This window comes from Delphinus delphis, chromosome 2 (assembly GCF_949987515.2).
Source record: "Delphinus delphis chromosome 2, mDelDel1.2, whole genome shotgun sequence".
NCBI classification, from domain to species: domain Eukaryota; kingdom Metazoa; phylum Chordata; class Mammalia; order Artiodactyla; family Delphinidae; genus Delphinus; species Delphinus delphis.
Genome location: NC_082684.1, coordinates 136,592,452 through 136,619,452, shown reverse-complemented (window position 1 = coordinate 136,619,452; position 27,001 = coordinate 136,592,452). Strand labels below are relative to the sequence as shown.

At 41.8% G+C, this 27,001-nt stretch overlaps 1 protein-coding gene across 1 annotated transcript in view; it reads left to right on the top strand.

Moving 5' to 3' along the window:
• The window catches only part of DIS3L (DIS3 like exosome 3'-5' exoribonuclease), a 34,315-nt gene extending 7,824 nt beyond the window's left edge, over positions 1-26,491 (top strand). Inside the window, 16 exon segments of the mRNA XM_060005733.1 lie at positions 2,790-2,918; positions 4,744-4,879; positions 8,742-8,918; positions 10,514-10,592; positions 11,596-11,757; positions 12,561-12,730; positions 14,061-14,222; positions 17,476-17,723; positions 18,292-18,384; positions 21,048-21,581; positions 23,694-23,848; positions 23,949-24,127; positions 25,362-25,507; positions 25,922-26,096; positions 26,184-26,289; positions 26,292-26,491. Coding sequence (XP_059861716.1) covers positions 2,790-2,918; positions 4,744-4,879; positions 8,742-8,918; positions 10,514-10,592; positions 11,596-11,757; positions 12,561-12,730; positions 14,061-14,222; positions 17,476-17,723; positions 18,292-18,384; positions 21,048-21,581; positions 23,694-23,848; positions 23,949-24,127; positions 25,362-25,507; positions 25,922-26,096; positions 26,184-26,289; positions 26,292-26,491 — 2,851 coding nt within the window.
• Positions 26,492-27,001: the final 510 nt, after the last annotated feature.

Genomic DNA, 27,001 nt, shown 5'->3' with positions numbered 1-27,001 from the left:
ATCTCCAGAACTTTTTTCATCTTCCCAAACTGAAACTCTACACCCATTAAACACTCATTCCCCATTTCCCCCTCCCCCAGACCCCTGGCAACCACTGTCCTACTTTCTATCTCCAGGTGTTTAGCTACTCAAAGAAACTCCTATGAGTGGACTCATACAATACTTGTTCTTCTGCGACTGACTAGCTTATTTCACTCAGCATAATGTCTTCAATGTTCATCCGTGTTGAGGATATGTCAGAACCTCCCTTTTAAGGCTGAATAATATTCCACGGTATGTATATACCACATTTTGTTTATCCATCCATCTCCCGACAGACACTTGGACTGCTTCCACCTTTTAGCTAATATGAATAATGTTGCTCTGAACATGGGTGTACAAATATCTCTTTGAGACCCTCCTTTCAGTTCTTCGGGGTCTAAACCCAGAAGTGGATTGCTGGATCATATGGTAGTTCTAGTTTTGCCTTTTTTTGAGGGATGGATGGTTGAGTTGAATTCACCATGAGCAGGACCACGCAGACCCGAAGGGCAGCATCGGGAATGTCTAGGTGTGTCCCCTGAAGGCACTCAGTGGAGCACAGAGGAGGAAGTTTGTAAACAAATACCTGCCCTGGGTTCAGGTGCTTTATTAGGGGTGTGGATAAAGGGAGCAAAAAGTGGAAAAGATCAGGAAAAATAGTCAATATTTTTGCAGTGTTTTGTCTGAAATAATAAATTTCAGATGTTTATAAAGCTTCTTCTAGAATCTTTTATTGCTTAACCAAAAAAGTGCTCTTTTAAAAAAATTCATGCATGACAGAAATGCGTAAAGCAGAAACTGAAAGTCCTTGCCTTTCCCTCCTGCAGGGACGACCCTGGTAGCACGGTGATGGAGACCCTTGTATGCATATTCTAAGAGGTTTTGAAAAATGATTTTAAGTGTATCTTTGTGAAAGTGGGAAAATTACAAACTTAACGTGTTCTAGGCACTTCTGCGGGTGGGGAGGCAGCTTTTATTTACACAAGTGGAATTCTGTTAAGGAAAGCTGCCATTCACAGAAATGAAACTGAATCCCTTTGTTTATTAGGACATTTTGTAAGTTGTTATTACTTGATGATTCTTTTTAAGGTGGCTCAAAATTAGAATTACTAAGAAAGTAAAATCAGTGTTTCTTGTTTTCTGATGAAGTGTTGAGACGACGCAGATACTGGTAGTTGGCATTTATTTAGAGGGGATAAGTTAGAGAGTTCTGCGTTTGCTTTAATGAAAAGACTCATTTTTAAAAATCCGTGGCGGCAGGCTGGAGGTGGGAATGGAAGGGCACAAATGTTATTATGTTAAATGCCAGTTATCTATCTTGGATAATTTATATGTTAATTTAACATCTGGTTTAATATCAATCCATTTTTAAATAAACAATTGACTTCCTTTAAGATAATTGTGAATATTATGTATTTCACATTATCTAGACAATTGAAAAGCACCTTCTTAGAAACTGACCCATATGAGACTTCATATGTTATTTTCTTTGGCCAAGATTATTGGAAAGATCTCCTGATGGGTTCTGAAAAACCTAGGGGCAGGACAGGAATAAAGATGCAGACATAGAGAATGGACTTGAGGACACAGGGACGGGGAAGGGTAAGCTGGGACGAAGTGAGAGAGTGGCATGGACATATACACACTACCAAATGTAAAATAGATAGCTAGTGGGAAGCAGCCGCATAGCACAGGGAGATCAGCTCGGTGCTTTGTGACCATCTAGAGGGGTGGGATAGGGAGGGTGGGAAGGAGACACAAGGGGGAGGAGATATGGGGATATATATATAGCTGATTCACTTTGCTATAAAGCAGAAACTAACACACCATTGAAAAGCAATTATACTCCATTAAAGATGTTAAAAAAAAATTGAACATCTCTCTTCCATTGTACAAGGGATTAGAAAAATTGTATGTCCTAGTTTGATAGAGCTACCTGTTCACACTGTGTGTTAAATATAATTATTTTAAAACATAAAAAAAAAAAGTATCCTGATGGGGAAAAACCTTAAAACTTTCTGTTAGTTGTCTGATAGATGAAGCTAGCCTTCATTCATGTAAACAATGCGGCTGCATCAATAAAGTTCACAGATAAATTCCCAAACTTACATGTTCTTTCCTAGGGCTGCCAGCAGAAAGTAAAACATTAATGTCTAATACCATTTACAGAACAAAGTGAGTTACAAAAATAAAGCACTAGGGCTTCCCTGGTGGCACAGTGGTTGAGAGTCCGCCTGCCGGTGCAGGGGACACGGGTTCGTGCCCCGGTCCGGGAAGATCCCACATGCCGCGGAGCGGCTGGGCCCGTGAGCCATGGCCGCTGAGCCTGCGCGTCCGGAGCCTGTGCTCCGCAACAGGAGAGGTCATAACAGTGAGAGGCCCGGGTACTGCAAAAAAATTAAAAAAAAATAAAGCACTAAACTCTGCTTGCCTCATTGTCCTTTGTGAGCCTTTGATGAAGGGGCTGTGTGGGGCAGGGTTGTATAATTACATAATAAATAGCCAGAAAGGGAGAGGGGAGTAGAGGAGTTTAACTGATCCACAAACTAATTAATGAGGCCCTGCTCCAGCACATTCTAGCAGGCAAAATGGAGAAACAGCAGCCCGAGAGCGCAGCACACATTAAGGCCAATGTAAATAAGTGTTTCTCAGGTTTTAAACAATCAATCTTTCGCTCTAAAATACCTCATCTTTTCTGAACCTTAGCAAGAGGTGGCAGGAGATGAGTACCTGCTAGATTAGATTTACTTTTCTCCTCTGTGTCACAGACAGTATAACAAATTGCGAAATCTCCTGAAGGATGCGCGTCATGATTGTGTTCTCTTCGCTAATGAATTCCAGCAGTCCTGCTATCTCCCTCGGGAAAGAGGGGAGTCCATGGAGAAGTGGCAGAGCAGGTATGGCCCTGAATAGCTGGGTTTTCACACGCTCGTCTTCTTTAATTTCTTTAGCATTGGTTATTTGGGAGTTGATCTAAATAGTATGGTGGAACAAACCAACAATTTTTCTGGAACCGTGATTAATACTGAAATGCTTAATGTGTCAATATTCTAGATATGTCATTTGACTACATATATTTTAGAAATTGTAATTAAGGAGCTATAGGTGCCCAGAGTAAGTTTGCCCCAGACCTCTAAAGGCTAGTAGGATCATTCATTCCAGTGATCCAAAAGTCATACATAGCTTTAATGCTGTGTGAGTGCGTGCGTGCGCGCACGCGCGTGTGTGTGTGTGTGTATGTGAGAGAGAAAGAGAGAGCGGCAGGGACACGTCCTACTTTTAAGCTAAAGTCATCTCACTTTTTCTGGTATAGGTTGCTTTAATATCCCAGCCAGTCTTATTAAACTGAAATGGGTAGGTTAATTCTAGTAAAGCTGTTTTAGGAAGTGCGGTGTCCTAATTGAGATCCACCTAAAAGCAGAACCTGAAGCAAGGATTTTGGAGGTGAGTTGTTTATGTGAGAAGCAATTCCCAGAAGCAGGAGTGGGGAGAGTGACCCAGAGAAGGAGGGAAAGCAGTAAAGGATGTATTACTGCTGAGGGAAACTGAGGCTCAGTCCTCTGGGAGCCATGTAGAAGCCATGTAGAGTGTGCCTCAGAAGTCAGCTCCAAGGGTGGAGGCGAGGGCATTTAGTTATTTACCCCTTTAGCTGAGGGCCATTCCCCGGGGGTGTTAGCTCCAGTCAGTGGGCCATTGATGAGGGATGGAAGTGCCACCCAGATGCAGCTAAAGTCAGAGGTGGGCTTAGGGTACAGGTGCACCCATAGCCTCTGCTTCAGTCTTCTGTAGAAGGCAGAAGAGACCTTAAGCTTTAAAATAGCTTATCCGTACAAAACATTTACATCATCTTCTTCCTTATAATTCTTTATCTGTATAGCCATTAAATATTTAAATTCTCTAAAGCAAAATAAGCACTGATATATACTGAGTCCTTAATAGAACCCAAGTTCCCACCAGCAAGGGAAAGCAAATCTTTCCCTAGATTGGGTCATATGTGAGTACTCACACTTACTAACTACACAGTCTTGCACACAGTCAGTACTCAGTGAATCTTTTTTTAAATTCTAGAACTAAAGGAACCTTACATAGCATCTTAATTTGCAGAAAGGGAAACAGATGCCTACAGAAATTGACTCTCTGAGTTGATCCACTTCACTGGACACATGATCCTTTTTTGAATACATGTCCCCAGACCTAGACTCCATTTTCCAATTCAGCTTCTTTTCAGGAAGATTTTCAGACATTTCATATTGGTGGTGCCACATTGGATTTTGTCTTCATTGGATTATGATCTTCAGCTACTTGCAGCCTAGTTTTTCTCTTAGCCAAAGACTTGTTTCTTCATCTTTTAAGCCTCTCTCAATTTAGCTTATCATCCTTGTGGTGCTGTGTGGCCCGTCCCCCCAGTTAAAATGTGTTAAAAGGTGGCAGAGCCTCACGGTTGCTAGGCCATATCAAGAAATGAAAGCGGTTTCTGTGGTGGTTGGATGTCTTAGAGAAGAAGAGATGTCAAGCATTTTCTGATTCATCTTTGTATCCCCCAGCGTACCCAACCCAGGGCATGTTTATAATGGGTGCTCAGGAAGTATTTGTTGAATGAATGAACGAATGACTGTGTCTATATAAACCAAAGGATAAAAGATTAAAAGCCAGGTGTGAAGTTCTGAACAAGAGCTTGGGTTTGTGTGCCTCGGGAGGGCTCACGTGCCTCTTGCTTTCTAGGAGCATCTACAATGCAGCCACTTGGTACTATCACCACTGCCAAGACAGGATGCCAATCGTTATGGTGACAGAAGATGAAGAGGCAATTCAGCAGTATGGAAGTGAAACGGAAGGAGTGTTTGTGATTTCCTTCAAGGTATTTCCAGCTGGTGTGTCTATATAAGTATGTGTGTGTGCATGAGTGTGTGTGTCTGCGTGTGTTCATTTCCATAGTAGTGCCCGTGAGGCTCTAGATGGCTTTGGCAGTACAGAAAAGGGAAAATAAAGAATGAAGGAAAGGAATAAAGACACAGACCTACTAGAGAATGGACTTGACGATATGGGGAGGGGGAAGGGTAAACTGTGACAAAGCGAGAGAGTGGCATGGACATATATACACTACCAAACGTAAAATAGATAGCTAGTGGGAAGCAGCCGCACAGCACAGGGAGATCAGCTCAGTGCTTTGTGACCACCTAGAGGGATGGGATAGGGAGGGTGGGAGGGAGGAAGACGTGAGAAGGAAGAGAGATAGGAACATATGTAGATGTATAACTGATTCACTTTGTTATAGAGCAGAAACTAACACACCATTGTAAAGCAAGTATACTCCAATAAAGATGTAAAAAATAAAAATAAAACGTGAAAACTGAAAAAAAAATAATAGTTTAAAATTTAAATTTAAAATAAATAAAAAAAAGAATGAAGGAAGACTTTAAGAAGTTCCATGTCTTCATCACTCTCCAACTAATTAATCTTGAGTTTGCCAAATTTGGGCAAACTCCCTGTGACTGTAAGGCCTCCAGTATCCAAGACTGCAGCCCAATAAACTCCAGTTCATAGTAAATTCATGTTTATAGTTATAATAATAATACTAGTAGTAATGATGATGATGATAGGTTGAATCTGATAAAACTGCCAATATTCTGTTGTTTTTGACTTACAAAATGGCTATTCTACATGGTTCCACCTAAGAATAATACCCAACGTTGATCTATGCCAGGCACTGTTCTGAGCGTATTATTTCATTTAATTCTTGCAACAACACTATTAGGCAGGTGTTGTAATCCCCATTTTATTGGTGAGGAAGCTAAAGCACAGAAAAGCTAAGCAACTTGCCCAGAGTCACAGGGAGAAAGTGCTGGAAGTGTGTTAGAGCCCAGGCAGTCTGACTCCAGCACTGTGAACCACCATGCTGCCTCCCAGACTGTCTTTCTGAATACGCACAAGACATAGGTTTTGTTTTTTAACATCTTTATTGGAGTATAATTGCTCTACAATGGTGTGTTAGTTTCTGCTTTATAACAAAGTGAATCAGCTATACGTATACATATATTCCCATATCTCCTCTCTCTTGGGTCTCCCTCCCACCCTCCCTATCCCACCCCTCTAGGTGGTCACAAAGCACCAAGCTGATCTCCCTGTGCTATGCGGCTGCTTCCCACTAGCTATCTATTTTACATTTGGTAGTGTATATATGTCCATGCCACTCTCTCACTTCGTCCCAGCTTACCCTTACGCCTCCCCGTGTCCTCAAGTCCATTCTCTACGTCTGGGTCTTTATTCCTGTCCTGCCCCTAGGTTCATCAGAACCATTTTTTTTTTAGATTCCATATATATGTGTTAGCATACGGTATTTGTTTTTCTCTTTCTGACTTCACTCTGTATGACAGACTCGAGGTCCATCCACCTCACTACAAATAACTCAATTTCGTTCCTTTTTATGGCTGAGTAATATTCCATTATATATATGTGGCACATCTTCTTTATGCATTCATCTGTTGATGGACACTTAGGTTGCTTCCATGACCTGGCTATTGTAAATAGTGCTGCAGTGAACATTGGGGTGCATGTGTCTTTTTGAATTATGGTTTTCTCAGGGTATATGCCCAGTAGTGGGATTGCTGTGTCGTTTGGTAGTTCTATTTTTAGTTTTTAAGGAACCTCCACACTGTTCTCCATAGTGGCTGTATCAATTTACATTCCCACCAGCAGTGCAAGAGTGTTCCCTTTTCTCCACACCCTCTCCCAAAACATAGTGTTAAAGGCCAGTCTTATTTGTCCACTGTTCCTCACTCTTCTCTACTTGTGACCATGGGTGGAGGTCAGTAGGGATAAAGGAAGGGGTGATATGTGATACTACTTATGTGAAAGCTGTTGGACCAGCTTGGGGTACATGTAACAGATAGAGGCAGCATTATCGGTGACAGTTTTCTGAGCTGTCTTAAGGACACAGCTCTCCTATTTCTTAGGTACCTTTTCAGAGAGTAGGATGCCTGTTAATCTCTAAATAGATTACTGATCTCAAAACAAAAAAACAAAAAATACATTACTGGTCTCTTCTGCCTGCCCAGTTGGTCAGTCAGGTTCCAGTGGTTGATATTGTTTTTTGATTCAGAAACTAGACGAAGGCCCTCCATTACCCCTGTCAGTTTACAGAAAGTCTAGTTGGATTTTGAATTGTAGAGCCTATGAGGGTTCCCATGTGCATGCATTGCTAAAGATTTGCCAATAGAATTTTCTTGCCCTGCTATAAAAAAGTGTCTGGCATGCCAGAGAATTCCAGGGGCGCTGGATATTAATGGCAGTGTCACTTATTTTTTCTGTCGCAATACATCATGTCTTGTTCCTGCAGAGGACAGTTGACTAAGATTATATTTTTCTACTTTGTATGAAAATTACTTTTCTCTGTAGTCTGGCAGCACCGTACAGTTTGATTTTGTATAGCATTTCCTAAGCAAACTGTGTGACCAAGGGCTTCATAGAGGTGTATGACAGCAGAAAAAAAGAGATGCTGTGAAGTTCAGATGAGCAGGAAGCCCAGAATTTTCTGTGGAGACTTGAAGGTAGATGGGGAAGAGTGAGGACAATAAATCCCTCTTGAAGAGTTGGTTCGTAGTGGCAAACATTTGGTGTTGATGAGTGATTAGTGACCATAGAATTGCAGTGATGTTAGCACAGACAGAACTTCTGGAAGGACTAGAGAAAGAAAGGAAGCAGTTTGAACAAGACCCTGAAATTAGTGGGAGAAGTGCTGGAGTTGACAGTAAAGATAATTAACTTCATTTTAGTTTGAGAAAAGAGAATGTGCCAGCCTGTAATTTAGGCTTAAAGTAGAGTTAAAATCATGCGTAAGTTTGGTTTTATTTAGTGAGGGTGCACCATGCGAGGGCATGTATTCTGGACACAGGAAGTAGATGGAGCACGGTCAGCCTCACCACACCAGCCCCCTGTGGGTGGTCGCCTTGGTGTCTTGTCTAGGGCCTCTCTGAAAGTTACACCAAGAAGTGCAATAATATTCAATAATGTTCTCCTTGGAGGGGACCATGACACTTGTTTCAGAATTATGTTTCGTACTGGGTTGTCACATTGACAGAGCATCAGGTGTCCCCACATGAAAAGTGTGACTACATCTGTATAGTCACAAAAGAAGACGCAGTCCTTGGGGAGTTTATGAGGCTGGATAGCCTAACACCAAAGGACAGAAACATCTTTCCCCTTCTCTGCTCCTCCAAGATTGCCAGGGGGTTGGGGGAGGGGAGACACTTCCTTATTACACTTTACTCCTTGCCACTTTTTGCCTGCTTGTTTAGGCTTCTTATAATTTTCAGATATTTCAGGGTGAAAAAAAAAGAGACAGTGCACACGTAGGAGCTTTTCCTCTCCATTCACTGTGGGCTGTTATCTGCAGCAGTGAGATACGTGTAAAGACAGGCATCCCGGCCGTGTGCACGTACACGTGTGTGTGTGGAGAGGGAGATTTGAAAGTGCAGAGTAATCAGGGAGGTAGAAGCGTTCCACAGTAGGAATGGCCTCCCTGGGTTCCTTTGGCAAGGCTGCAGGGATTAGTGAGATGGTAGAAATGAACTGGTAGCAGGAGGCTTGGGAGGGTAATGCTCATGTAACACTTCTTCAAAACTGCATGCCAGCAGTTCCTGTTCAGGACTTTTTGTAATGCTGCTATAACAAAGAATCATTATCTTCTGACCATGTTTCTCTTGTGCCTTTATTAAATGCAGAATTACCTGGACAATTTTTGGCCTGATTTAAAGGCCACCCACGAGCTTTGTGAGTCTATCCTTCAGTCTCGACGAGAAAGAGAGAATGAGAGTCAGGAGAGCCACGGGAAGGAGTACCCAGAACATCTACCCCTGGAAGTGTTAGAAGCCGGCATTAAGTCTGGGCGCTACATCCAGGTGAGGGTGGTAATGGGGAATCGGCGCCAGGATCAGCCAGTGTGTTTCCTTCTCTTTACTTGCCTCCTGTCACAGGCCTCTGATTTCAAAGGCTGTCAATGAGACGGGCCTCAGTAGGCCAGGGCTGTCGATGTTCAAGGTGATGTGGGAGTCTCCTCTGTAGACAGTGCCCTCCAGTTTGGACGTACTCTCTACTGTTCTTTCTTTTTTTTTAAAAAATTAATTAATTTTATTTTTGGCTGTGTTGGGTCTTTGTTGCTGTGTGTGGGTTATCTCTAGTTGTGGTGAGTAGGGGGCTACTCTTCATTGCCGTGCGCGGGCTTCTCACTGCGGTGGCTTCTCTTGTTGCAGAGCACAAGCTCTAGGCACATGGGCTTCAGTAGTTGTGGCACGCGGGCTCAGTAGTTGTGGCTCATGGGCTCTAGAGCGTAAGCTCAGTAGCTGTGGCACACAGGCTTAGTTGCTCCGCGGCATGTGGAATCTTACTGGACCAGGGCTCAAACCCATGTGCCCTGCATTGGCAGGCGGATTCTTAACCACTGCGCCACCAGGGAAGTCCCTCTAGTGTTCTTAATTAGGTTACATACCGAGCATTACACAGTACGTTTAAATGCCTCCTGTCACTGGGAAAGAATATATTTTTGAATCAAGGTCTGGAGGTTTGGCAAAATTTTAAAGTTGTTGAAATTTGGCTTCTTCAGGCCTTTGCCATTTTCCTGCCTCTTTCAAGGTCCCCTTTGTGATCCCTCAAAACCCAGGACCCACGTGCTGTCAGGGTCTTGAGAAGGAATCAAATAAAATTGCTGTTCAGATTTCAACAGCTTTATATGCACTCGTGTGTGTGTGTCTGTGTGCACATAACAGTTTTATCACATGCATAGATTTGTGTATTCACCACCACAATCAAGATACAGAACTGTTCTACCACGAATTTTACATTTTCTAACGAGCAACTCAGACGATTTTTATGCAGTCTGAAGGTTGAGCCTACCACTGTAAACTCCTTCCCTAAAATGTGGGTGTTTTAATGAGTATATCTATGGAGAGGCTAATGCTTCCAACTGGTAATGAAGTTTACAGCATTCCTGGGAGGATATTTTGAGGTAGAAGATTTTTTAAAGACCACTCATCACTTAGGTAAGATAAATCCTGGCACTTGAAGCACTTGGTATAGCTAAGAGTATGTCAAAATCATGGTACAGGGGCTTCCCTGGTGGCGCAGTGGTTGGGAGTCCGCCTGCCGATGCAGGGGACTCGGGTTCGTGCCCCGGTCCGGGAAGGTCCCACATGCTGCGGAGCGGCTGGGCCCATGAGCCATGGCCGCTGGGCCTGCGCGTCCGGAGCCTGTGCTCCGCAACGGGAGAGGCCACGACAGTGAGAGGCCCACGTACAGCAAAAAAAAAAAAAAAAAATCATGGTACATTCTCTGGAGAAAATAAACTTTGGTAATGAATTATTATTATTCCTAAAGAAAGGGATCACAAACCTTATAAAAATATAATGGGGATATTTTCATTAAAATTTTTAACTGTACTTTTTTGAGGGTAAAGCAAGCAGAAATTTTTCACATTAAATGATTTTTATTTTGATTTTAGGGAACTCTGAACGTCAACAAACACAGAGCACAAATAGAAGCTTTTGTTCGACTTCAAGGAGCCAGCAGTAAAGATTCAGGTTCAGTGTAAACCTTACATAAATTTCCGTACCACTTTTTTATTCTGATATTACACATTGAAGAAAGCAAAGTTGAAATTGTCACATCACGTGTGCCATGTCAAATATCCCTACCTACACTGGCTGTGTGGGATCATGGGTTGGTTTTTTTTCCTCCCCAGCTTTTTGTCTATAATTCCTGATTTTATGGTAATAACTCTAAAACATGGTAATAGCTAATATTTTACTGAGTGCTTATTATACATCAGATACTGTTGTAAGCACTTCAAGTAGGTATTATTATTGTTTACCACCTTTTACACGTGAAGAAACTAAAATACAGAGAAGCAAAGTGACTTTACGAGGATCACTCACCTGGTACGCGGCGGGGCTACACCTGAGGCTGAGGCAGGCAGGCTGTGACTTTAAGATTTTGCCCTGTACTGCCTCACTGAGCCGTATTGCCTCATTGGAATTGTATAAAAAGTAACATCAATGAAAAAAATGTGTAAATAAGTTTTATCATAATAGAGTGTATTGTTAGTTCTGCAATGACAGGGTGAAAGTAACCCTGATAGATAGTCAGGGGCACCTGGCGAGGTTGAGGAGAATGAGAAGCAGTGGCTTACCCCGGGCTTCTGCTCATCAGACTTCTCCCTGTCAGTTCTGCAGTGTCCATAGTTCAGCAGCCCGCTGACCGCTCCCTGGCCGCAATGGCCCCTGAAGTTATGGGAGAGAGTCCCAGTGTGGGCTTACATTGCCTCATGCAGGGAACCTACCTTAAAAGATGGTTGAGAGTGGCCTTATGAAAGTGCATTATACAGCATGGCATAGCAGCAGTGTTTCTTCCTTCCTAACCTGCGGAACAAAAGTTTGACTTCGGTTTAACTTCACCTTTGAAAGGAGGGAGCTTTTATTTGCAGGAATGCTGATTAGATCTCGAACGTATTATGTTTGAAAGACCTCACTGGTGTGGCCTCCCCCTTGACGTTATGGGGTTTCTCTGTACTGCCCCCCAAAACAGGTCTAGTCAGTGACATCCTAATCCACGGGACGAAGGCTCGAAACCGCTCTATTCACGGGGACGTGGTAGTTGTCGAACTGCTCCCTAAAAATGAATGGAAAGGAAGAACCACCGCCCTGGGTGAGAATGACGGCGAGTCCCCGAGTGAGCCCATGCCCACAGGTGAGCCAGCTGTAAAGTTGCCTGCTCGTCCATGTGGAAGGTTTATTTTTCCTTAGTCCAGAAATACTGCAATTATTAATATATGATATCATCTCTTTTCCTACATTGTCAGTTTCCCCTCTCTGGTTTATTTTATTCTCATCAGCACCCAAATATGCTATATAGTATGTCTGATCTTAAAATGAAAACCCTCTTAGCGGGGGCTTCCCTGGTGGCACAGTGGTTAAGAATCCGCCTGCCAGTGCAGGGGACACAGGTTCGAGCCCTGGTCCAGGAAGATACCATATGCCATGGAGCATCTAAGCCTGTGCGCCACAACTACTGAGCCTGCCCTCCAGAGCCCGCAAGCCACAACTACCGAGCCTGAGTGCCACAACTACTGAAGCCCACGTGCCTAGAGCCTGTGCTCTGCAACAAGAGAAGCCACTGCAGTGAGAAGCCTGTGCACCACAATGAAGAGTAGCCCCCGCTGGCTGCAACTAGAGGAAGCCCGCATGCAGCAACGAACGCAGCCAAAAATAAATAAATTTATTTTAAAAATAAATAAATGTCACACCAGGCCCCACAAAAGAAGGGGCACACTGACAATGTTAATTTAAAAAATTATCTATCTTAAAAAAATTATCCATTTAATAATAAAATAGAAGGAAGGCAAATGTTTAAGCATCTCTCAACTTGTGTGGATGTGCTTAAAAAAATGGGATGTTGCATTTCCTGTTTTCTTTCTCACTGCTGAACTGGTCAGAGTCCAGATAGGTGACATCTTACCAGTTAAGGCTTTATTTTGTTTTGTTTTCCCAAAGGCAGAGTGGTGGGTATCCTTCAGAAGAACTGGCGGGATTATGTGGTGACATTTCCATCCAAAGAAGAGGTCCAATCGCAGGGCAAAAATGCTCGGAAAATCCTAGTTACACCTTGGGATTACAGAATTCCCAAAATCCGAATTAGCACTCAGCAAGCAGAAGCCCTCCAGGTACCTTTACTCTTTGCCTCTTGTCTTTGCCAGCTTTTGAGCAGTACCAGGAACTGTTAACTCCTTTGCATAGGAAGGGATAAATTAGTGATGGCATCTGGTGTTCTGAGATCCTGTTTTCTAAAAATTCTAAATATATAGAACCATCTGTTAAGTAGTCCTTGGTTAAAAAATGAAGGCCAGAGAGAAACCGTCCTAGAAAGAGCTGTGTAGCACAGCTAGAGAGAACATCCATTATCCAGCTGTCCAACACAGAAACTTTTCAATAGATACACTTTGCCAACACTAACAAGCTTTCTTTCAGCAACCGATATAGAAATACGATGGCTCTGCCCTGTAGGGATGATATAGTGGTACTTCACAGAATCGATTATCCTTAAAGGAATAAGAGCCCTGGAGAGAAGACATAAACAAGAAAGTTAGAAATTAACCTTTACTGTGGCGAAGGGTGTAGGCATCGCCCAATTTGATTTGCCCGATGTTTTGCAGTTTGTAAGTGAGACACTGAAGTAGGATGTCCCCAGCCAGTAATCTGGTCGTTGTGTACCTTTCCATCCCCAAAGCCTCACGCAGGCTCTCTGAGGCCAGTTGTAACAATTGCTTTCCATGTCTGTGGTTTGCTGGAATCCGGAAGCATTGGGGTTCAGTTCATACGGATAACCTTCTTCTCCACCAAAAGATGTCTTAAGAAATTAGAAAGTAACTTTAAAGAAATTAGAAAGTAACTCCCCCACACAAAAACATTGAGATTTTTTGTTTTGAAATTTAATTTGGACTATGCATAATTGGGTTTTTCCCTTGTGTCACAAACGTTAACTCAAATGTGTCACAGTTGGCTTTCTGTCTCAGGCTACACTCTCACTCCCACTTATTTGGTGTGGAGAGGTAATGCCTCCCTTCAAAGCATTGCACTAAGCATTTACCTACCATCTGGCAATTTAGTAAAACAGGAAGAACCCAATAAAAGAATAGAAAAGGGGCTTCCCTGGTGGCACAGTGGTTGAGAGTCCGCCTGCCGATGCGGGGGCCACGGGTTCGTGCCCCGGTCCGGGAAGATCCCACATGCCGCGGAGCGGCTGGGCCCGTGAGCCATGGCCGCTGAGCCTGCGCGTCTGGAGCCTGTGCTCCGCAATGGGAGAGGCCACAACAGTGAGAGGCCCGCGTACCGCAAAAAAAAAAAAAAAAGAAAAAGAAAAGAAAGAAAAACCGCTATTTGCAAACTGGCCACTCTCTTTGGAGCTTGATGCTGTTTATCGCGCGTTTGTTTGGTGCTGCTAATTGACCCATTCGACTCCTGGCGCTGGGCTCATGTTTCCCCCTCTTTGTTCAGGACTTCCGGGTGGTTGTGCGCATTGATTCCTGGGAGTCGACATCCATGTATCCAAGTGGACATTTTGTGCGTGTTTTAGGAAGAATCGGAGACCTGGAAGGGGAAATTGCAACCATCCTGGTGGAGAACAGCATTTCAGTTGTCCCCTTCTCAGAAGCTCAGGTCAGACTTCCGCCAGTCCTTTGTTCTGATAAAAGACTTTTTCTACTTTTCTTTTTTTTTTTTTTGCTTTTGTTGTTGTCTGTTTTGTCATTAAGAAAAATCTTTGTACTATGTAACAACCCACTGTCTAAAACCACAGATAATGGAAAAATCTCACTCTTTATTCTGTGTTTGAACCAGATTGAAGTCAGCTTCCAGTGCAGAGTTAGTTTCCTGCAGCCTCACAGCTCTCAAATTTTTACGTTTTCCTACTGTGCTTACAAATGGTATGTCAGTGTCTTACAGTCAGTATACGTCCATCCCCCGTGGTACTACACGGGTACCTGGTTACAGACCCAACTGGGCTCTGGTCCCTGTCATAATCATTCAACCAGAGGCCTGCAGAAAGCTGCAGGGAGCAGCTTCTTGGGTTCCGTACATCTCTGACCCATGGGTCAAAAAATCATGCTCATTATGAAACTGTTTTTGTAACCTCTACAGAAAACAAAAATTCCGTGAACATAAAACGTCAGCTATTTTTATCACTTTATGATCTTTTAAAATCCTCGTAAATCTTGTTTATTATTCTTGCATAGCTATACTCACAGTGTGCACAGTCTATTTTCTGCTTCTTTCACTTAAGAATCATTTCTCTGTATTGACATAGCCTACTTATTTTTAATAGTGGTGGCAATTACTCTCTAGTGATGTACTCTAGTTTGCTTAAGCATTCCTCAATTGCTGAGCGTTTGGGCTCTTTCATTTTCCAGTATTATAAAAGGTGCCACTTCAAACATTTCATAAATATTACTTTTCTTTTTTGATCATTTTCTTCTGGAATGTAATCTTTAAAGTGAGATCACCAAGTCAAAGGGCATAAAAAATCTAAATAGCTTTTGCTATGAATTGGCAGATTGTTCCTCAGAAAAATTGGGCCAGTTTGCACTGCCATCAAGAGCATATGGGTAGCAAGGACTTCCCTGGTGGCGCAGTGGTTAAGAATACGCCTGACAATGCAGGGGACAAGGGTTCGAACCCTGGTCCGGGAAGATCCCACATGGCACGGAGCAACTAAGCCCGTGCACTGCAACTACTGAGCCTGCGCTCCAGAGCCCGCGAGCCACAACTACTGAGCCAGTGTGCCACAACTACTGAAGCCCGTGAGCCTGGAGCCTGTGCTCCGCAGCAAGAGAAGCCACTGCAATGAGAAACATGCACACCGCAACGAAGAGTAGCCCCCACTCACTGCAACTAGAGAAAGCCCATGCACAGCAACGAAGACCCAATGCAGCCAAAAATAAATAAATAAATAAATAAGGTAAATTTATTTTTTTAAAAAAAGAGCGTATGGGTAGCAAATGAAGCAACTGACAAAGGATTCATCTCCAAAATATACAAGCGGCTCATGCAGCTCAATATCAAAAAAACAACCCAATCCAAAAATGGGCAGAAGACCTAGACAGTTCTCCAAAGAAGATATACAGATTGCCAACAAACACATGAAAGTATGCTCAACATCACTAGTCATTAGAGAAATGCAAATCAAAACTACAATGAGGTATCACCTCACACCAGTCAGAATGGCCATCCTCAAAAAATCTACAAACAATAAATGCTGGAGAGGGTGTGGAGAAAAGGGAACCCTCTTGCACTGTTGGTGGGAATGTAAATTGATACAGCCACTATGGAGAACGGTATGGAGGGTCCTCAAAAAACTAAAAATAGGGGCTTCCCTGGTGGCGCAGTGGTTGAGAGTCCGCCTGCCGGTGCAGGGCATGCGGGTTCGTGCCCCGGTCTGGGAGGATCCCACATGCCGCGGAGCGGCATGGCTGCTGAGCCTGCGCGTCCGGAGCCTGTGCTCCGCAACGGGAGAGGCCACAACACTGAGAGGCCCGCGTACCGCAAAAAAAAAAAAAAGAAAGAGTCATGTACCACAATGTTCATTGCAGCTCTATGTACAATAGCCAGGACAGGGAAGCAACCTAAGTGTCCATTGACAGATGAATGGATAAAGAAGATGTGGCACATATCTACAATGGAATATTATTCAGCCATAAAAGAAACGAAATTGAGTTATTTGTAGTGAGGTGGATGGACCTAGAGTATGTTATGCAGAGTGAAGTAAGTCAGAAAGAGAAAAACAAATACCGTATGCTAACACATATATGTGTAATCTAAAAAAAAAAAAAAAAAAAAGGTTCTGAAGAACCTAGGGGCAGGACAGGAATAAAGATGCAGACATAGAGAATGGACTTGAGGACACCGGAAGGGGGAAGGGTAAGCTAGAACGAAGTGAGAGAGTGGCATGGACATATATACACTACCAAATGTAAAATAGATAGCTAGTGGGAAGCAGCCGCATAGCACAGGGAGATCAGCTCGGTGCTTTGTGACCACCTAGAGGGGTGGGATAGGGAGGGTGGGAGGGAGATGCAAGAGGGAGGAGATATGGGGATGTATGTATATGTATAGCTGATTCACTTTGTTATAAAGCAGAAACTAACACACCATTGTAAAGCAATTATACTCCAATAAAGATGTTTTAAAAAAAAGAGCATATGGGTATCTTATTTTCATTATAATTTTTGACAGAGTGGTGGCTACAATAGTAAAATACTTTAGAATATTTTACATTCTTAAGTTTTTATGTTTACCGTTAGTATCTGGAAATTATTTGTTGACTTGTTTTGACAGCTTAGTGAAAATGTTAGAGCAAAATAAAGCGTGGATTAGACTTCACAGGACTAGAATTCTTCCCTTTTAGCCTACTTAACTGCAAATTGATGGCTTGAACAGGTAACAATGCAGAGAAAATGCTCGAGATTGATCCTGCTTCAAAAAGGAATATGCTTTTAATATTTGGGACATGTTGGTTTTTATCCGGGCTTGACTTGAATTAAAAGCTCAAATGGATTTGAAAATGGGGTGGATATTGTACTCTTTATAAGCCACCCATTCATTCTCCAGCCTCCACGACTGAAGAGGCTGTAAACACCCTGGGACATTTCCTGTCCGACCGTAGCGCCTTCAGGGGCATGGGGATTGTGTCTTTCCTATTGACTCCCATATTTCCAGAGCCTAGCACAGCTCCTGACACATTGGAGGCACCTAATAAATAATTATTGCTCAAAAAAAGCAAACATAGGTTAATTGCATAAGGTAATGGGTAATGAATGGGGTTTCCATGAGGTCACATTGAGAATGGTAGAGAGTGGATTTTTATAGGAAATTTCTGGTGCATGAATTTCTGAATCTGGGGACTCTCCTTGTACAGATGTGTGAGATGCCAGTAAACACAGCCGAAAATCCCTGGAAGGTGAGTTCCGAAGAGGAACGAGAACGTAAAGACCTTAGGAAAACCCATCTGGTATTCAGCATTGACCCCAGAGGTTGTGAAGATGTGGACGACACCCTCTCAGTCAGAGCCTTGGATAACGGCAACCTAGAGCTCGGGGTCCACATCGCAGACGTGACGCACTTTGTGACATCGCATTCTTATATTGACATTGAAGCTAGAACAAGGTAACGCTGTTTGAAATCAGCACTGCGATTATGTGTGACTGTAATGTATTTTGTAACTGCTAGTTTCAGATTTTTAAAACAAAGATTTCACAGTTGGGAACAATTCTGAAGATCTCTTCCAGGAAAAAAAAAAAAAAATTGAGGTCCACTTCCCCTTTTCCTTTAGAAAAGTAGTACCTTGATCAATTTACCTTTCCTTTTTTAACAATCTTTTCATGTGTTGTTTCCTTCTGAATTGAAATGGGTTACATTTTTCTTGTAGTAATATCCTATTTTATATAAATACTGGATCATTACACTCTAATTTTTCTTGTACAACTAAGATTCGTACCACTTTTTCTTTCTCTTTTATATCAGTGGAAGAATATTCAGCCCAAAGCGGTATCACTTAGAAAAGTGGGAACATGGGAATAGCTGTATTACCCAGTCTGCTGCACTTGATGAAAAAGCAACAGCCTTGGGCAGTTTGTGCTGAACTTTCGGCCATTTTCCTCACTGCAGCCCGTACCGTCAGCAGTCCTGCTTCTTGCTGCTGAAGGTCATGTGCCTGCATGTGTGTCATTCACAGGGCCACCACTTATTACTTAGCGGACCGTCGCTATGACATGCTGCCCTCCATCCTCAGCGCTGATGTGTGCTCCCTCCTGGGAGGCGTTGACAGGTGAGTTTGTTCATTACTTTTATCATCAGAGCTTGTCTTGCCCCTTCTGTGGTGACTAGTGACTCTCGCTTGTGGCCTCTTCCTCGTCTTCTTTCTGATATACTCTCCTGCCCGCCTCCCCACCCCTGCTTTCCCCCTACATCCTCTACACCCTGCTGCACCATTTATTTGGGGGCAGATTTGTTTCTCTCACCTTCCCTTCCCTTCCGCTCCTCTTTCTCTCTTCTTTCTGTCCAGCTGTGAGGCTGCTTCTCCCTCTTGCTGGCTTTTTAAAGTCAAAGTCTAGGAACAAATGTATATACCTTTGTACATATGTGTTCCCTGGTTGAGGCTGTTTTGCAATGAGGATCATGATCTTAGGGAGTTTTTTGTTTTTTTGTTGTAAAGTTTATGTCTGTCTTTGAATAGATAATAAAACCATGTAGCCCAAAATTCATACGTTCGAAAAGATGTTTAGTGAAAGGCTCCCACCTGCCACTTTCCCTCAGTTACCGATTTCTTCTGTATTTTCCTAGACATAATACTGTAACAAAAAAAACCCTCAGTTTTCCACCTTCCTATGTAGGGAAAAATCCAGCTCTTCCCCGCTACGTCTTTCTTTCCTGTGAGTCTCCTTTGCCTTTACAGGGAACACGTCACATCTGACACTTCTGGTCACCAAACGTGTAGAGGTGTTTCTCTACACCAAGCAGTTCTCTGCAACCCCAGCTGGGTGTCTTACAATTTAATTCAGTTCTGATACTGTCTGCCCAGAGACGGCATCAAGTTCCACAGGGTAAAGGACTCAGTCCCACAGGACTGTCCCCACCCCTCAACTTCAGACACCATCACAAGCCCAGATTGTCAGCATGCTTCTGAACGACCAGCTGTAGATTAGAGGTTCCCATGACCCCCTCTTTAGACTTCAGATGCCAGTTGCAAGTCCACATTCTTACCTGTACTTCTGACCAACCGACTATAAATCAGAGGTTCCCAGACCCCCTCCTCAAGTTCAATTAATTTGCTAGAGCAGCTCTCAGAACTCAGGAAAACAGTTTACCTACATTTACTGGTTTATTATAAAAGTATATGATAAAGGATACAGATGAACATCCAGATGGAAGAGATGTGTAGAGCAAGGTATGTGGGAAGGACACAGAGCTTCCAGGCCCAAGGATGCCACTCTCCCCAGCACCTCCATGTGTTCACCAATCCAGAAGCTCTCCGAACCTCACGCTTTGGGGATTTTATGGAGGCTTCATCACGTTGGCACGATCGATCAGTAACTCCATTTTCAGCCCTTCTCCCTTTCAGGAGAATGAGGGGCAGGGCTGAAAGCTTCTAATCATGGCTTTGGTCTTTCCAGTGACCAGCCCTCATCCAGGAGCCCACCCAGAGTCTCCTCCTTAGAACAAAAGACACTCCTACCTCCCAGGAAATTACAAGGGTTTCAGAAGCACTGTGTCAAGAGCTAGGGACAAAGACCAATATCTATTTTCTATTATTTCAAAAATAAACACACACACACACATGCATACCTATGGACATGTGGTCTTTCTTTGTTATACAAATGGTGACCATATGTATGTATGTATGTGTGTGTGTGTGTGTGTGTATATATATATATATATATATATATATACACTGTTCAGACCTTGCTTTTTTTAAAAATTAACAATGTATCTTGGAGATCATTAATATGGAAATCATTCCATATTAATAACAGTTATCTGTGGAAATTTAGATTGTTTCCAAACTTTTGCTATTATAAACAAAACTGTACTGAATTACTTGGAATATAACTCATTTCACATTTTTAAAAGTACAGTATCTCTGGAAGATAAAGTCCTAGAAGTGGAATTTCTGTGTCAACGGGTATATGCATTTGTGTTTAAATAGATAATAACCAAATCGCCTTCCACAGAGGTTATACCAATTATATTCTCTCCGTCAATGTATGAGAATGCTAGTTTCCCCACAGCCTTGCCAGCACAATGTTGTGGTTTTTTGTGTCTTTGCCAATTTGAAAAATAAAAATGGTATCTTAGAGTGGTTTTGATTTGCAGTTTTCTACTATGAGTAAAGTCAAACATTTTTTGTATGCCTAACAGTCATTTGTATATCCTTTTCTGTGAACTATTTCATGTTTCTTGCCCCTTTTTCTTTTGCTTTCTTGATCTATTAATAATTGATATCCAAGAGCTCTTTATACATTAAGAAGTTAGCCCAGTGTTTTTTATGTGAGTTGCAAATATTAGCGTGATTTGGTGGTAAAGTGATTCTTTACTAAGTGAACTTTTTACTAATGAACCTACCATCAAGGCTGATATCCTAGTTCACTGTCATCCGGTAGCATTCGAAAGGCTTTGCTCTTCTTTGCTAGCGAGCCCAGGAGACTTAACTCTATCAGTGCTATGCTGTTCTAAGGAAAATGGAGAACCATAAAGTCAGGTTTGTAACATTCCACGTGAACTTATTTCAGATTTGCTCAGAGCTCCCCAGAACCTAATCTAACCTTGTTTTAATTTTAAGTACCTTTTGATTTAGCAGTGGAGTGTTGGATTGAAACATCAGACCAGAGCCCTGTAGCAATGTCATTTTTTTAAATTACATTTAGGGTCTAGTTCTGTTTATTTCAAAAATGGAAGAATTAAATAATGATGTGAGTGTGACTGGTTTTGTAGGTATGCTGTAAGCATCATGTGGGAATTGGATAAAACCTCCTATGACATTAAGAAAGTATGGTATGGCAGAACCATTATTCGATCAGCATACAAACTATTTTATGAAGCAGCCCAAGAATTACTGGACGGAAACGTCGACATTGTTGATGATATTCCAGAATTCAGGGACATGGATGAGAAGAGCCGACAAGCCAAGCTAGAGGAGTTACTGTGGGCAATCGGAAAGTTGACGGACATAGCCCGCCACATCCGAGCCAAACGAGACCGATGCGGAGCCCTGGGGCTGGAAGGGGTAGAGGTTCGCATCCAGCTCGATGAGAAGAAGAACATTCACGACCTCATCCCCAAGCAGCCCCTGGAAGTCCATGAGATGGTGGCTGAATGCATGATCCTGGCCAACCACTGGGTAGCCAAGAAGATCTACGAGAGCTTCCCTCGCCAGGCCTTGCTGCGCCGGCACCCTCCTCCACACCAGGAGTTTTTTTCTGAACTCCGAGAGTGTGCTAAAGCAAAGGGCTTCTTCATAGATACACGGTAATTCCTCTTTTGAGGGGGCAGGGAACTGGTAGGGGATGCTGTGCACTTTTTGATCTTACAGTAGTTCTTAAAATGTGACAGCCACATCTTTGACCAAAAATAGAAAACTTCTTGGCTTTCTTCACTTACTATAATGTAGGTATAGAGGCTTCAATTTTTTTTTTTTTTGCCACACTACGTGGCTTGTGGGATCTTTGTTCCCCAACCAGGGGTAGAACCCATGCCCCCCCTGCAGTGGAAGCTTGGAGTCCTAACCACTGGACTGCCAGGGAATTCCCTAGAGACTTCAAATTAAAACAAGTTTATTTAGGCGTAATTTTGACCCACTACAGTTTGTAATATAAAAGTAAGGAACCTGTTATCCTTGATTTAATTTCATCTGCCCCTTAAGCAAATGCGAAGACTTAATCCTCTATTTCAAAACTTTAAAAATGCAGCCTATCTCTGTGGCAATATCGTAAGACACCACACCGATGGTAAATTTATACCATCCCTCCGTAGAATGAGACGTTTTTACTCCCCACCTCCAGGATAAAATATTTTCCCTGTTAAAAATGATGTATAAAGGGGATTCTTTTTTCAATATTTTGTTGTAACAGGTGCTAACTAATATATCTTTTATTCATTTATGAAAATGGATTTTTTGCCTCTCTCTTTAGGAGATAGTATCTCTTAACTGGTTTAGTCCGTGGTTGAGCTCTGAGTGCGTGCCAGACGCACATGCTAAGGGCTTTCAGGTGTTAGCTTGGATCATTCATTCATCTTTTACAGATAGGGAAATTAAGTCTGGAGAGGTTAATTTGCTGATAATTTAGCAGCTGGTTAGGGCAGAGCCAGGATTGGAATCCATGTCTGTCAGACTTGAAAGCTCACATTAGTGCCCACTCTGTCACATTGCTTCTCCTTTTATCATCCGCCGTTCTCCTTCCCCATTTCTCTTGGCAGGCTATGGTACAAAACTGAATTATATACTATATTATTAAATTGTTAATATAAGTCTATATTTCCTGGGTTTTAAAAAATTACTTAAAAGTAAATAGAATGCTTCCTCTCGCCCTCTTTAAAAAAAGAAAAAGGTTTTCTTTTTCTGGGTTTCTTCTACTTGTGTACCTCAGGTTTAGTTCTGTTTTGTTTTTTAACTCTCTCTGGCTCAATAATTTTTTTTTTTTTTTTTTGGCTGTGCTGCCTGGCATGCAGGATCTTAGTTCCCCGACCAGGGATCAAAGCGTGGAGTCTTAACCACTGGACCACCAGGGGAGCCCCTGGCTCAATAATTCTTGATTTAAAAAAAGAAAAAATCCATTCTTTGACCTGTACAGGATGTTTAAGGTTAAGGGTGTTAGGAATTTAATTCAGCAAGTACCTGGCCACCCACTATGTGCTGAGTATAACTTCATCTCATAAGTTCAGCACATTACTCTTCAGTACTTAAGAAACGTATTTGAGGGAATTCCCTGGTGGTCCAGTGGTTAGGACCTGGCGCTTTCACTGCCATGGCGGAGGTTCGATCCCAGGTCGGGGAACCAAGATCCTGCAAGCCACGCAGCATGGCACCAAAAAAAGAAATGTACTTGAATTCTGACACTCTTTGTTTAAACCTCAAAAGCAAACTAGTTTTCTTTTTTTTTTGGCTGTGTTGGGTCTTCGTTGCTGCACGGGCTTTTCTCTGGTTGTGGCGAGCAGGGGCTACTCTTCGTTGCAGTGCGCAGGCTTCTCATTGCGGTGGCTTCTCTTGTGGAGCACGGGCTGCAGGCTTCAGTAGTTGTGGCATACGGGCTCAGTAGTTGTGGCCTGTGGACTCTAGAGCACAGGCTCAATATCTGTGGCACACAGGCTTAGTTGTTCCGTGGCATGTGGGATCCTCCCCAACCAGGGCTCGAACCCGTGTCTCCTGCATTGGCAGGCAGATTCTTAACCACTGCACCAGCAGGGAAGCCCCGCAAACTAGATTTCTATAGTTGAAAAAAGTTGCTTCTGAAATGTGTCCAAAATAAATTTAACTACTGGCAGATGAACGTATTCAGATGATGAGTGAAGGGTTCCCCTCAGAGTGTTGACTTGTAAATTATGGCTGGGGACTAAATAAAAGTTTTTACATTTTTTTGTCAGGTCCAATAAAGCACTGGCTGATTCTCTGGATAATGCAAATGATCCCAACGATCCCATTGTCAACTGGTTGCTTCGATCAATGGCTACACAAGCCATGTCTAACGCACTGTATTTCTCCACTGGATCATGTGCCGAGGAAGAGTTCCATCACTATGGTGAATGATAAAATTTTATTCTGTGTACCCATAACCTTGAGCAAGTTGTTTAAAAAGTATATCTTTTTGTTTATTTTGATTTTTTGGTTTATTTTTGAAGGTCTAGCATTAGATAAATATACTCACTTTACCTCTCCGATAAGAAGATACTCAGATATTATAGTACACCGACTGTTAATGGCAGCCATTTCAAAAGATAAGAAAATGGAAATTAAGGAAAATTTGTTCAGCAACAAAGATCTGGAGGAATTATGCAGACATATCAACAACAGAAACCGAGTAAGAGGGAATTTTTAATTCTCTTACCCATCATCTCTTTTGCTAACAGAAAAGCTTTATTGTATAGTGGAATGAAGTACCGTATATTCTAGCAAATTAAACTCTAGAATTATTCCAACCAACGAAATAATATGAAAAATCATAAAGTTTGTTGAGTAGCTCTCAATACATTTACAAATGTTCTGAAGTGACTTAATGTGGATTTATGAGATTTACCACGGGTTAGATGTTTTTCCCAAAATGTAGAAATGTGAAAGATTATTATTATCTTACTACCCAAAGATAATAACAATTCTAGACAATTCTTTTTATTTATAAAATTATCCAATCATACCTGCTGTTTGTCATCTGCCTTTTTTCACTTAACATGTTATTGATAGCACACCATGTCAATATAGTTACATCATTGTTTTAGAAACTGCTTTGTATTCTATTTTATATTGTTGCTAGTGGCCATAATGTTGTACAGCTTAGAACTAGACCATTTGGTGATACATAAGATTGGAAGCTGCCTAAATGTTTAACATTATTTTCTGTATCCAGGGTTCTAGTTTGATACTGTGCAACATTATAGCCACTAGTCATGTTGGTTTAAATTAAAAATTCAGTTCCTCAGTCACACTAGCCACATTTCACGTGCCCAACAGACACGTGTGGCTTGTGGCTACCTATGGGACAACACAGATACAGAACGTTTCCATCATTGTAGAAAGTTCTGTTAGGCAGCACTGTTCAGGCAATCTAGTTTACAACCATCCTTGTGTATACACTTTTACAGACTTCTCACATTTTGCCTGGATAAATTCCTGGTAATAATGAATTGCTGAGTCAAAGGGGCTGCACAAATAAAACTTTCATACCTATTACTAAATTGCCCTTCAGAATAGTAGTTCTAATTTGCACTTCTACCAGCAGGATTTTGGTAGGACAGACTTGAAAATAAAGGTAAGACATAGACCTGGATACTTTTCCTCTTCCTGTATGAACTATAGACAGTTTTTAAATAACAAGTTGTTTTCTTAAAAGAATTTTCTAAGACATTTTTGAGGGAATGAAAAAGGGTCCCTCAAATTTGACTTAATTCATAATAGAGAAGAATGTTTGTATTAATAGTTTTCTAGAACCTAGCCTTTTTTAAAAGTCATTGTTTCTGTGGAAATATGAATCCCATGTTTCTTCTGGGGATGTCAGGGAAGTCCATCATCATGCTTTGGGGTTGTGCTTCTTCTTACAGGCAGCACAGCATTCTCAGAAGCAGTCTACAGAGCTCTTCCAGTGCATGTATTTTAAAGACAAAGACCCAGAAACTGAGGAGCGTTGCATAGCTGATGGGGTTATTTATTCAATTAGGACAAACGGTGTGCTTGTGTTTATACCAAGGTATGTTATTTCTAACACAATAGTTATTAAGAAATCATGGTTAACCTTAAAGTATAGACATGGTATATAAATGGTACATTAGATGTAATTTATTAAAGCATTTATTTTAGCAACTGTTTTGTAGTTATCATATGTACATAATGTAATACATAATTCATTATGTAAGTAGAAATGGATATTAGAATCTAGTACATCTGTATCAGTCTTAGAGTTTTATTTTGTTATTTAGCCAAACATTTTGTTTCCATCTGCTCAGTGAAATAGGTATTTGGAGGTAAATCAGATGAAAAGTTCTTTTTTTTTTTGGAAAAGTTGTTTTTAATCTGTAAGAAAAACTAGCATTCTAGATAAGTATACAAAATCTGCATACTAAGAATATATTATCTCTGGATTTTTATTCTGACAATGATTCAGGTTTGGGATTAAAGGTGCTGCTTATCTAAAAAATAAAGATGGTTTGGTGATCTCATGCAGCCCAGATGGCCATTCTGAATGGAAACCAGGATCCCTTCAACGATTTCAAAACAAAATCACCTCTACCACGACAGGAGGGGAATCTGTTACGTTCCATTTGTTTGACCACGTAACAGTAAGTCTGTATTTATGTTAAGTATTGCTTTCACTGCAAAGAACAAAGACTGTGATTTAGTAATATGCATTTTCTCCTCTATGACAGGTGAGAATATCTGTACAGGCCTCACGTTGCCATTCTGATACAATAAGGCTTGAAATAATAAGCAACAAACCATACATGATGCCAGATACAGAACTTTTTCAGCAGAGTTCCCCTTGCTAAAGAGTGATTTAGTGAAAGAAGTAACTAGATCAATGGAGGAAGCTCAGCTTGCTCAAGAAGTCAAAGTAAATGTCATTGAGAAAGATTATCAAAAATATTGCCAGACAAAGGGAAGAAGCCTGTACACACTTCTAGAGGAAATAAGAGACCTGGCTCTCCTGGATGTTTCCAACAGTTATGGAATATGAAACTCTTCTGACTTCATTAAAAGACCTTTGTCTTACATGAATGTTTTACCTTCTTTTAAACATTAAGATGTAATTTTCTGCATCACCCCATGTCACCCAATCCCTGAGTGGGATTGGGTAGATATTTCAGATATTTGTGAAATGTTTTCTTATCATTAATTTAAGTTGCATGAAATAAAGTACAGTTAGGTCACTATGGAAAGTGGTTTTTCAGAGATAAGTAGATACTGAATCCTGGCTCTGCAAATCATGTTGCTGGTCTTGCTAATAAACCCAGAATTGACTTTTGGTTAGCTTGTCTCAAATCCATTCTTTTACAGTATTAATTTTTCCAGTAATTGCTACATTTGGGTCATAGGCCCCTCTGACATCTGCCAGATTAACTTTTCAGTCACCTTCAGATAATAAGCTCCATCCTGTCCACGTATCCACTTTAAAACTCCCTATTTCGTATTTGACTCAGTCACCCCTGCTGTCCCCAGCACCAATTGGGGATAGGGCTTAGGGAGC